Source organism: Uranotaenia lowii, chromosome 1, assembly GCF_029784155.1.
Source record: "Uranotaenia lowii strain MFRU-FL chromosome 1, ASM2978415v1, whole genome shotgun sequence".
In the NCBI taxonomy this organism is placed as follows: Eukaryota; Metazoa; Arthropoda; class Insecta; order Diptera; family Culicidae; genus Uranotaenia; species Uranotaenia lowii.
In genome coordinates, this window is record NC_073691.1 from 157455907 (window position 1) to 157468703 (window position 12797).

The 12797-nt window shown below is 44.2% G+C and overlaps 1 protein-coding gene across 1 annotated transcript in view; it reads left to right on the forward strand.

Annotated features, from left to right (window-relative positions):
- LOC129738067 (limbic system-associated membrane protein) overlaps nt 1–12797 on the forward strand; it is a 335222-nt gene that overhangs the window by 191861 nt on the left and 130564 nt on the right. Inside the window, exons 4-5 of the mRNA XM_055729249.1 lie at nt 5803–5924; nt 6058–6208. Of these exons, the coding sequence (XP_055585224.1) occupies nt 5803–5924; nt 6058–6208 (273 nt within the window). The remainder of the gene's footprint in view (nt 1–5802; nt 5925–6057; nt 6209–12797) is intronic.

The window sequence follows — 12797 nt, forward strand, 5'->3', positions numbered from 1 at the left end:
AATGTTGAACAATGTTTGTTTAGTGAAATACTGATGGTTGCGCATCTTGTCCCGACTGCGCATTTTATACCCAGTTCCCCTACTCCATAAACTCACGTGTTTCGCTCAATCATTCGTTTGCTAAATCCAAGTCTTCCTCGCTGTTTCACTCTCTCTAGTTCGTTATTTTGCTCTTGCATCCGGTCGGGTCAAAGCCTACTACGGATCTTCACTGTAATTAAATCCATTCCAAAAACTGAGCAACTACATAAGATGTGAGCTTACTGTACACTGTATCTGTGCCCAAAAACACTTTACATCCACCTGTACTGAGGCGGATGCAGCAGAATTCAAGTTTGTTAACCTGATCTGTTCTCTGCGGACGAGCTGATGGAAATTTTTGTCAACATGACAAGTGCCCTAAACAATTGTCGAAGCAAACCCTAGCAGATCCAAGTGCTTGGATAATTTGTCAACAAATAAGGCGTCTATACCATCTGTACTTGGAAGCTCTCTTTATCACAGTGAAAACCATCAAGCTTGCCGATTTTCTACGAAAGCATAACACGTGTTGGGCACATAGACAGAAACCGATCTGAAGTCCAACCCCAGGTTTTATGTACCTAAAAGTTCTAATGTTTCAGGTTTCAGGTCATAGATCAAAGATCTCAGGTCTCAGGACTCGATCTTTGGTGTAATGTCTCATGTCTCTGGTTACATGTATCAGGTTGTATGTATCAGTTTCCATGTCTCTGGTTTCATGTCCTAGCTCTCATTCCCTACGTTTCAGGTCTTGGATCTGAGGTCTCAGGTTGCAGGTTTCATGTTTAATGTCCCAAGTTACTGTGGCATCTTTAACTGAATTGATATTACCGTTCCAGTGATTTGTATAACATAAGCATGTAATTGAAGGGGGAAAACACAGCAAGCATTATGACTGTGTGAAGACTGGCAAACACGAAGTGAGTCGGAATCGGACCATCAAGTGCGTTAGCAGGATTTTCACAGATACGTGTGTCAGAGCTTCTGAATTCACACTGTTTTTTCACACGATTTTTCCGCAATAAGCACAGTTTTTCGAAACTTTGAAAAACGTCGAAATGAATTATAGTAGCTGAATAAAAATCTGTCTATAAAACATTTTTCAGCAACGTTACGAGATTTCTTGAACAATAAATTTTGAAAAATCGATTGAGAAACAAGAAAAATACAGCAATTTAAGTCAGGAGTGTCAAATTGACAATTAGGATTCCTTTCAAAAATCGAATTCATGTCCACAAAATCGTTTTTAACTTAAACTCTAATTCAAAGGTACTTTTTTTTATTCCTAACAGATTTGAAGAAAATTGGGTGATTTTCACGTCAACTGTAGCTCTAAGCATATTAAATATAGATCAGGTGGTTCCAAATTGCCATTTCAACTTAACTTGAAAACCAAAATTTTCATCACCGCAGCAGCCACTTTCAGTTGGTTGTCCCATTCTCGCTGGCAATGATAATCTAATTCCGGCGAATTAAATCGTGTTCTTTCCCGAAGCTTCTGTCAAACGCATCATGGCTCCCTCAAGTCACTTCAATTCTGAATATTTCAACTTCACTCCCTGTTCTGGTGCAACGTCATCAGCTCCTCGGAATAGGGAAACCCGGAAAGCACACCATGATGCATGATGTAAGTAACCAGGGGGGTCCCTCGCATTTGAACACCGAAACTTTTGGCCGGAAAGCTGAAAATCAGGAACCAGTAGAAACGGAGGGACCGGCAGCACCGCGAGGATATGGCTAACTTTTACTACTTTGTATGCTAATTGCTACTAGTTATGATAATATTTTCATCCATTTAGATTATGCTTCCTGGTTTTGTGTCGGGCCAAACGGTACCTTCCTTGAACGAACGGAGACTCATTTAATGAGTTTCTGCGGAATAGTGTAGACACTGAATGAGACTAGCCCGTCTACAATTCAGAAAATCACTTTCAATCATATCAAATTGTTCTGGAAAAATCTGGAAGAATGTGTGTACCTCATGATTTTTTTCATTCAATTCACAAACTTTAAAAAACTCTTTTCTTATTGAAACATCCATTAGAGCAGGTGAAATGTATGGTGGATCTTCGAAAATATGCTTGGTTTGGGTGTCCACAAAACTTGATGTTAAGTTCATAACAAAGATTTTACAGAAATTTGCATTAAGGGATTGCCTTAGACAAACATTTAACTGCCCTAAACCAAACCAGGGAATCAAATCGAACACTTTTAAACACTTTCCGATAAATATGAGAAAGCTCTAGTATCTTCTTTCTTTCCAATGACGTTCAAGATAACTTGGACAACATAATTTTCTTTCGGTTCAAATTCTGAATAAATTCTTCTTCAACAGAAAAGGTATTCCCAGATAGTGCTTTCTCCCAGCTCGTTAGCTCCCACTATGACTTCTTTGACTCTCTGTGTATTTAGCTGAAAAATTAGTGTGATTTTTTCTGGTGTAAAGGCTTATCTATAGATGATATAAACTTGAACCGAAATTCACAACCTTTCGAGAGTAATTTTGATATAAATAGGCATTAGTATAGTGTGTTTTTAATCTACAGATTCTATCGTCGAACGAACGAAAATGATTTTCTCTTTTCCTGCTCCTAGCCCTTTTACTTGATCCAATAATAACAACACAACAGCCCGAAAGTTCATCTTTTAAGGACAACTAAAAGGGACGCCTTTAAGATCTCTTGAAGAACAAATTAAAACTAAAAATACCGTTCAGAAGTTTTTTTTCCTATCTCATCTAAAAGTAATTTTTTTTCTGAAGTTTTACACTAAAACTATAAAAATCTAATTTTTCAAATTAAAAAAAGTGGGATATAGTGTAAGTTTTTGGATCATTTTATTCAATTCTTCATCAAAGTTCGAAAACAGACAAAAACTATTAAAAAACAACACTGTTTGAAAAACTTCATCCAAAACTTCAAAATTACCAAAAAAAAATTAAAAAAACATTAATACATTTTCGCTGATTTGCTTGACATTTGATTATGTTTGAAACAATAAATGAAGTTCATTTTACTTCTAAGATTTTGTCATTTTTGTCATATCTTGTCAACTGTGTCATATTTGTAAATTTTGTCATTTTTGTCATTTTTGTCATTTTTGTCATTTTTGTCATTTTTGTCATTTTTGTCATTTTTGTCATTTTTGTCATTTTTGTCATTTTTGTCATTTTTGTCATTTTTGTCATTTTTGTCATTTTTGTCATTTTTGTCATTTTTGTCATTTTTGTCATTTTTGTCATTTTTGTCATTTTTGTCATTTTTGTCCTTTTTGTCATTTTTGTCATTTTTGTCATTTTTGTCATTTTCATTTTCACATACTTTCAAATTTTTTGACTAAAGTAAGGTTGACAAACGCAACCATACATAAAAAAAAAAATCTGCTGGCCGTTTTCATGATAACTTAATGACTTCCAAAATATGCTGTTAAATCATAAATCACACAATTTTGCAATCAAACACACTCAATTGCAGACGAATTGATTGGTTGTGCATGTTCGCGAAAATGAAATGTGCTATCACTAAATTAAGCAAACCCTCCACACTGAACAAGCCCAATGTTTTCATCCACGCCCATCAACTTGTTAACGCAACAGTGGAACCTCACTCGAAGTTGTTCAATTGCGATACGATGGGCCATTTTGATTTTTTTTTTTTTACCGCTTGTTTTTCGATGTTGACTCCCTCTCAAACATCATATCGGCGTTTTTGGGGCCAATTAAAAAAATTGGAAACGCATGTGATTCAAGTGATTTGAAGGGGGAGTAAAAAGTTCAAACCACCCTTTGTCAAGTGGTGCCTGGCATCGAAATCGGTTTTAAAATTATAACCCTTATCCAGTTAACCAGCGAAATGTTTTCTGCCATGGTTTGATCTGTCGAAAATTGAAAGTCCCCAAAAAAAAGGACAGCAAAATCCGGTACTTTACTCTGGAACCGAACGTTAACACTGTGCTGGAAACAAGTTTATTCGACTGAACTTTTAAATTAATAAAAAAAATAACAGTTATGAAGACCTTTTGAAAAAGGAACAACTTAACGATTGTGTTCGATCAAAAATTGTTTGGGTAACGATTTCCAGGAAAAATGTACACAAACATTGTACACTTTTGCTAGCTCTTGTCATTTTTTTCCGGGTGGAATGTGGATGGAACTGTTTTTTTTTTCATTTATTTTTTTTTTGTAATTATCACATTCGTTACAATTTATGTTAGGTTTATGACACAATTGTTGCCAGCTGGGAAGAAGAGAAAACAAACATAGAAACTTACCGCTTTGCAAGCAATCACTTGCGTCAGCAAGTCCGGAAGCAAGACTTCCGCAAATCAGGAAGCGGAATTCTGCTGGTTTAACAAACAATCCATCCAAACTCCGGTCCGGAGGGAAAGTAGACAGGAGTGAAGTTGGGATGTCAAACAGCCCTTCGGAGTCTCTTGGCGGCTAATTCCTGCTTCTAGTTTTCGCCTGGAGCCTGCTAACGTTTGCCTTGCCAAAAGTTCTTGATACCAGAACTCGCCTCCGAGTTTCCTCCTCTCTTTTCATACTTAGAAAGTGATGATTTTGGTGCGTATCGCGTCTGGAAGAACTCATACGGTCTAACCCAAACCGGCTAGTTGCCTGACTGAGTGACTGACAAGGGCGCATTAACACCGAAGGGGCTGGCAAAGAGGCAGACGATCCTGGATGTGGTTTCACTTCCTGGGCCTTGATGAATCGCCCGGAGTGCCAAGGAAGTTTTTGCTGAAGCAGAAAAAAAAAGTTTTGCGAGATTTTCTGTAATCGTTTCGTAATAGGAATGTAATTTCAAGAAAATTGGGCTCACTTGTTTCCGTTCCAGGGTGCCCCGTGGCCGATTAGATAAGAAAGAGGGAGAGGGAGAACGATTTTCCTATTTTGGAAAGATTAGCAAAAGTCAAGCTTGGAGGAAGTTCGAGAACCCGAAAGCCTCTGACGGAACGTGACCCTGGGAGAGGACTGATTCTAGCCTTTCGGGACAGGTGATTGAAAGCTTGTTAGCTCTGATGCGAAGTCCAATGAACGCTGAACTGGTAGCACGGTGTGCTTTAAGGATGCTTTTTAGCCAAAAATACGAGATACGAGATCAGTAATTGTAATATCGATCCAGAATCAGAAACCGGGATCAAGAACTGGATCAGTGAAAAGAATGTAAATCCAGGAAAAGAATCCGGAATCTGGATCCGGGCTTAGGATCCGGAATCAGATTCACGATTAACCATAAACCTATGGAGCTAGGATGAGAGTCTAGGATGAGCGAGCATCTAAAAATTAGAATCTAGGATCGAAATGTTGGTTTTGTTCTGGATCAGAGCAAGGATCATGATTGGAATAAAAAAATATATTAGGAAGATGAGAATTTGTTTCTCACCAACCCCAAGTTGCTATTTTTTTTCTTCTAATCATCACCTTCAAACACACCGTGGAGTAAGTGTGTGTACTTATATTTGATCTAGAACAAAATATTACAGAGCATTTCGGTTGATTGGATGTGGAACAAGTTTTCTCTCGTGACTGTTTCACATGTGAAAAAACTTCATCCGGAGGGCTAACTGAGGGAAAAAGCTGGTATGTTCCATTGGGGGACCCATGCCGGCTTAAGCCATCGCATTTGAGGGGAGACGAAAAGTTAGACGTAACAACATTACCGTTGCTGATTTGATATTGTATGAGCTCACGTCTATTTGGCAAATGAAATTATACCACCGCAAGAACCAAATGGAACGGGCCTAAATTTTCAATTTGGCTTCCTTTGCTATTCGTTTCAGTTCCCCCGAGCGTCCGGGCGATTCCTCCCAGTGGGCAGCTGACGGCCCGGAAAGGTGGCGCGGTGACGTTGGAGTGCAAAGCATCCGGAAATCCGGTTCCATCGATCTACTGGACCAAGAGGGTAGGTTTGGCGGGTCACAAATTTCCAAATTGGCCCGGAAATAATTCGTCATTGGGTGCAGGTGCTAATCTGTCATGTGTGTCTCTGTTTATTCATTTTCCTGCTTCCGTCGGTTATTTGGCATCGTACCCAGAGTGGTGCAGGCAAGTCGGCGGCTAAAATTGGCGAAGGTCCTATCCTGACGCTGGAGAAGGTGGAACGGCAGCAGGCCGGGGTCTATCAGTGCACCGCGGATAACAACGTCGGAGAGCCGGTCACCGTCGATATGCGACTGGATGTGTTGTGTAAGTTTGTTAAATTTTTAATTCAGCATGTAACGCTAGGGTTAGCGCATCTTTAAACAAAAGGCTTAGGAAGAATTCATAACCAACTATACCTCGGGGAAGGTGTTCCAAATTGAACATGTGCTGATAATTTTAACATCCTACTGATTAATTTAGACCATTCGTAACGTTATTTACAGTTGTTTATCACCAGTTTTGTACATTCATCACTCTCTGGAGCCAACACTACGAAACTAAGATAAAACATATTACTTTTCAGCGATTGACAGACAAACAGACAGACAGACAGACAGACAGACAGACAGACAGACAGACAGACAGACAGACAGACAGACAGACAGACAGACAGACAGACAGACAGACAGACAGACAGACAGACAGACAGACAGACAGACAGACAGACAGACAGACAGACAGACGGACAGAAGGACAGACGGACAGACGGACAAACGGACAGACGGACAGACGGACAGACGGACAGACGGACAGACGGACAGACGGACAGACGGACAGACGGACAGACGGACAGACGGACAGACGAACAGACGGACAAACGGACAGACGGACAGACGGATAGACGGACAGACGGGCAGGCGGGCAGATGGACAAACGGACAGACAGACAGACGGACAGACGGGCAGACGAACAGACGGACATACGGACAGACGGACAGACAGACAGACGGACAGACGGACAGACAGACAGACGGACAGACGGACAGACAGACAGACGGACAGACGGACAGACGGACAGACGGACAGACGGACAGACGGACAGACGGACAGACGGACAGACGGACAGACGGACAGACGGACAGACGGACAGACGGACAGACGGACAGACGGACACACGGACAGACGGACAGATGGACAAACGGACAGACGGACAGACGGGCAGACGAACAGACGGACAGACGGAAAGACGGACAGACGAACAGATGGACAAACGGACAAACGGACAGACGGACAGACGGAAAGTGGACAGACGGAAAGTGGACAGACGGAAAGTGGACAGACGGACAGACGGACAGACGGACAGACGGGCAAAAGGACAGACGGACAAAAGGACAAAAGGACAGAAGGACAGACGGACAAAAGAACAGACGGAAAGACGGACAGACGGACAGACGGACAGACGGACAGACGGACAAACGGACAGACGGACAGACGGACAGACGGGCAGACGAACAGACGGACATACGGACAGACGGACAGACAGACAGACGGACAGACGGACAGACGGACAGACGGACAGACAGACAGACGGACAGACGGACAGACAGACAGACGGACAGACGGACAGACGGACAGACGGACAGACGGACAGACGGACAGACGGACAGACGGACAGACGGAAAGACAGACAGACGGACAGACGGACAGACGGACAGACGGACAGACGGACAGATGGACAAACGGACAGACGGACAGACGGGCAGACGGACAGACGGACAGACGGAAAGACGGACAGACGAACAGATGGACAAACGGACAAACGGACAGACGGACAGACGGAAAGGGGACAGACGGAAAGTGGACAGACGGAAAGTGGACAGACGGACAGACGGACAGACGGACAGACGGACAGACGGGCAAAAGGACAGACGGACAAAAGGACAAAAGGACAGACGGACAAAAGAACAGACGGAAAGACGGACAGACGGACAGACGGACAGACGGACAAACGGACAGACGGACAGACGGACAGACGGACAGACGGACAGACGGACAGACGGACAGACGGACAGACGGACAGACGGACAGACGGACAGACGGACAGACGGACAGACTGACAGACGGACAGACGGACAGACGGACAGACGGACAAAAGGACAGACGGACAGACGGACAAAAGGACAGACGGACAAAAGGACAGACGGAAAGACGGACAGCCGGACAGACGGACAGACGGACAGACAGACAGACGGACAGACGGACAGACGGACAGACGGACAGACGGACAGACGGACAGACGGACAGACGGACAGACGGACAGACGGACAGACGGACAGACGGACAGACGGACAGACGGACAGACGGACAGACGGACAGACGGACAGACGAACAGACGAACAGACGGACAGACGGAAAGTGGACAGACGGAAAGTGGACAGACGGACAGACGGACAGACGGACAGACGTACAGACGGACAGACGGACAGACGGACAGACGGACAGACGGACAAAAGGACAGACGGACAAAAGGGCAGACGGAAAGACGGACAGACGGACATACGGACAGACGGACAGACGGACAGACGGACAGACTGACAGACGGACAGACGGACAGACGGACAGACGGACAGACGGACAAAAGGACAGACGGACAGACGGACAGTCGGACAAAAGGACAGAAGGACAGACGGACAAAAGGACAGAGGGAAAGACGGACAGACGGACAGACGGACAGACGGACAAACGGACAGACGGACAGACGGACAGACGGACAGACGGACAGACGGACAGATTGACAGACGGACAGACGGACAGACGGACAAAAGGACAGACGGACAGACGGACAGACGGACAAAAGGACAGACGGACAGACGGAAAGACGGACAGACGGACAGACGGACAAAAGGACAGAAGGACAGACGGACAAAAGGACAGACGGAAAGACGGACAGACGGACAGACGGACAGACGGACAGACGGACAGACGGACAGACGGACAGACGGACAAACGGACAAAAGGACAGACGGACAAAAGGGCAGACGGAAAGACGGACAGACGGACAGACGGACAGACGGACAGACGGACAGATGGACAGACGGACAGACGGACAGACGGGCAGACGGACAGACGGACAAAAGGGCAGACGGACAAAAGGACAGAAGGACAGACGGACAAAAGGACAGACGGAAAGACGGACAGACGGACAGACGGACAGACGGACAAAAGGACAGACGGACAGACGGACAAAAGGACAGACGGACAAAAGGACAGACGGAAAGACGGACAGCCGGACAGACGGACAGACGGACAGACGGACAGACGGACAGACGGACAAAAGGACAGACTGACAAAAGGGCAGACGGAAAGACGGACAGACGGACAGACGGACAGACGGACAGATGGACAGACGGACAGACGGACAGACGGACAGACGGACAGACGGGCAGACGGACAGACGGACAAAAGGACAGACGGAAAGACGGACAGACGGACAGACGGACAGACGGACAAACGGACAAAAGGACAGACGGACAAAAGGGCAGACGGAAAGACGGACAGACGGACAGACGGACAGACGGACAAAAGGACAGACGGACAGACGGAAAGACGGACAGACGGACAGACGGACAAAAGGACAGAAGGACAGACGGACAAAAGGACAGACGGAAAGACGGACAGACGGACAGACGGACAGACGGACAGACGGACAGACGGACAGACGGACAAACGGACAAAAGGACAGACGGACAAAAGGGCAGACGGACAGACGGACAGACGGACAGACGGACAGACGGACAGACGGACAGACGGACAGACGTACAGACGGACAGACGGACAGACGGACAGACGGACAAACGGACAAAAGGACAGACGGACAAAAGGACAGAAGGACAGACGGACAAAAGGACAGACGGAAAGACGGACAGACTGACAGACGGACAGACGGACAAAAGGACAGACGGACAGACGGACAGACGGACAAAAGTGTGTGGGGCGCCTATGCCACGATTAGTCAGCACAACTATGCAGCCCTCCCGAGCGGCACTCAAGCCCCTCCAGTCTGAAAGTGATAGCGCAACCGGTAGGCTTCAGCTTGGTGTTGGTGACGCAGTGTGTTTCGTGGTCGATGCATATTGTACGGCTGTGTGGGTAAGCGCCACACGCGCAGAGTTCGCTTGAGTGACCGCGTCAGTAGGAACGCGCCAGCCTAGTATGGAATAGGCTGCCAAGGCGAAGTGTCGTCAGTCATTATGATGGGTGGTTTCCTTGCGGATAACGTGCTACACATTTTGGCGACCGACAGGCATTTCACGGTATAGTTTAAGAAACGATAAAAAGAACCTGTTGTGGAAACCACCCATCTAGAAGGTAAAAAAAAATATGACCACGTGTTTTGGAAATTGAAGAGAGTGAAAATGTGACCAGTGTTGCAAAATTTACAGAATTGAGAAATGAAAGTGTTGAGAAAAAACCGTTCCCGAAAAGAATGCAGTGAAATGCACTTAAGGCAGTGGTGCAATTTTTTCAGTTAGAAAGCAAAAGTTCAAGATTTACAAAGTTGAGTGATATTAAAAAAAATGGTTTGTAAAAAAAATTGGTAAAAAAAGCGCGTCGGGAGGACAGTTGTGAGAAGAAGTGTGTTGGGAGGACCACTTCAAGCAATAGATGAATTAGCGAGTCGGGAGGACTGCTAAAGAAAAATGCGAGTTGGGAGGACCGCATAAAAAGCGCGTCGGGAGGACAGCTTTGAGTGTGTTGGGAGGACCACTCTTGAAGACATTATTGAGAAAAAATAAGTGTGTTGGGAGGACCACTTCAAGTAATATATGAAATAGCGAGTCGGGAGGACCGCACAAGAAAACAGCGTGTCGGGAGGACAGCTTTGAGTGTGTTGGGAGGACCACTCTTGAGAACATTATTGATTCAGAAAAGAAGTGTGTTGTGAGGATCACTTCAAGCAATAAATGAATAAGCGAGTCGGGAGGACAACTAGTGAACAATGCGAGTTGGGAGGACCGCACAAGAAAAAAAGCATGCTGGGAGGATAGGTTTGAGTGTGTTGGGAGGACCTTTTTTTTCAATTAAAAAAAATGGAGTGTGTTGAGAGGACCACTTCAAGTGAGAAATATATTAGCGAGTCACGAAGAAGGCTGAATATGATTTGCGAGGACCACATGAGGGAAAGCCTGACTCGATGATAGTTCTGGGAGTGTCGAAAGCACCACTCCTTAACAATTATGTGAATGGCAAACTAAGTATATTGAAACGACAACTTATTTGAAGCAATTAAGGAGTAAGCAAATCAAGAAGATTGTCAAAAAATGCGTGTTGGGAGGGCCGCATAAGGAACAAAAAAGCGCGTCAGGAAAATAGCTTTAATTTAAGTTCGTTGGAAGGATCGCCCATTTAAAGGATTGATAGCATGGCTAATTTTAGGCAAGTGTGCTGAGAGGATCACTTTGTAAACCAAAGAAGAAAAAAAAGGTGTAACAAGGCAAATAGATTCATGACAAGTGTTAACAGACTCTGTAAACTGTTGTAAAGAATATTTTGTAGAAATCTGAAGAGAAATTGGAGTCAATTGCGAATGAAACAACTAAGGAAAAAATGAGACATTTGAGAACATCAAACCCAGAAGAATCCAGTTGACTGTATAGGCAACTACAATTCGCAGTGGAGTGGGATGGAAAAGGAAAGGCAAATGATGCTCTCTATATCACAGATACGGTTTGTCTATGGAAACCACATGTACCGATTGACCGGGAAAAGTACAAAGTTTTGAGCTCGTTTTTGCTACAGAGTACAGATCGGCAAATACTTTTTTTTATTGATTGATAGTTTATCAAAGTGATTTATTATTGAAACAACAGATGGTTAAATACTGGAAATTGAATCAATTACAGACACTGAAATTGTAAAAAAAAAAAACTAAATCTCAATGATAATATTGAACTTTAATACATCGTCGGTAAAAAAATTGGTAGGAAAAAAAGCATAGTTAAAAAAAACTTTTTTTTATGAATGTACAGAAATCCATGTGGCAACACTGGCTATATCTATCTGAAAGGGATAACAACACGAACACAACAGGCCAACTCATTAATTGACAATATAAGCGCAGCCGATTTGGGGTGTGGAGGTTTTGCATGAATGGGAGTGTGGGAGTCTGGTGCAGCGGATACAGCGGAGAGAAAGAATGGCTAAAGCACGCTAAAGATTATTCATTCATACGTATACCTACATAACGACATTGTAATGGTACAATCGTTGACTGTTGCGCACAGGCAAGGGAGAGCGCACGAGCACGCGAGTGCCTTTTTAGTGGATGCGTCGCTGTTTTGATTTATTCTATATTACACGACATATGCCTAAGCCAATGAGAGCTAATTTGACGATTTAAATTTAGTTTATATATAAAAAAAGATTGAAATAAATTCAAGTGAAATGTATCATCAAGCAAAATAAGTTACATTGGTATTCTTTCAAGCTTTCCAGAAATGCTATACTTATGGAAAAAAAACTCAAATGATAAATTGACAATTTGATAATAAAAAAAAAACTCCCAGTAAGTAGCTTTAATAACTCTTTCATTCTTCCGTTGCAAGATGATTCACTGAAAAAGTTAATCTTTTTCAATGATTGGAAAAAAATTTTAGAGAGGAAGGAAGATGTGTGGGGCGCCTATGCCACGATTAGTCAGCACAACTATGCAGCCCTCCCGAGCGGCACTCAAGCCCCTCCAGTCTGAAAGTGATAGCGCAACCGGTAGGCTTCAGCTTGGTGTTGGTGACGCAGTGTGTTTCGTGGTCGATGCATATTGTACGGCTGTGTGGGTAAGCGCCACACGCGCAGAGTTCGCTTGAGTGACCGCGTCAGTAGGAACGCGCCAGCCTAGTATGGAATAGGCTGCCAAG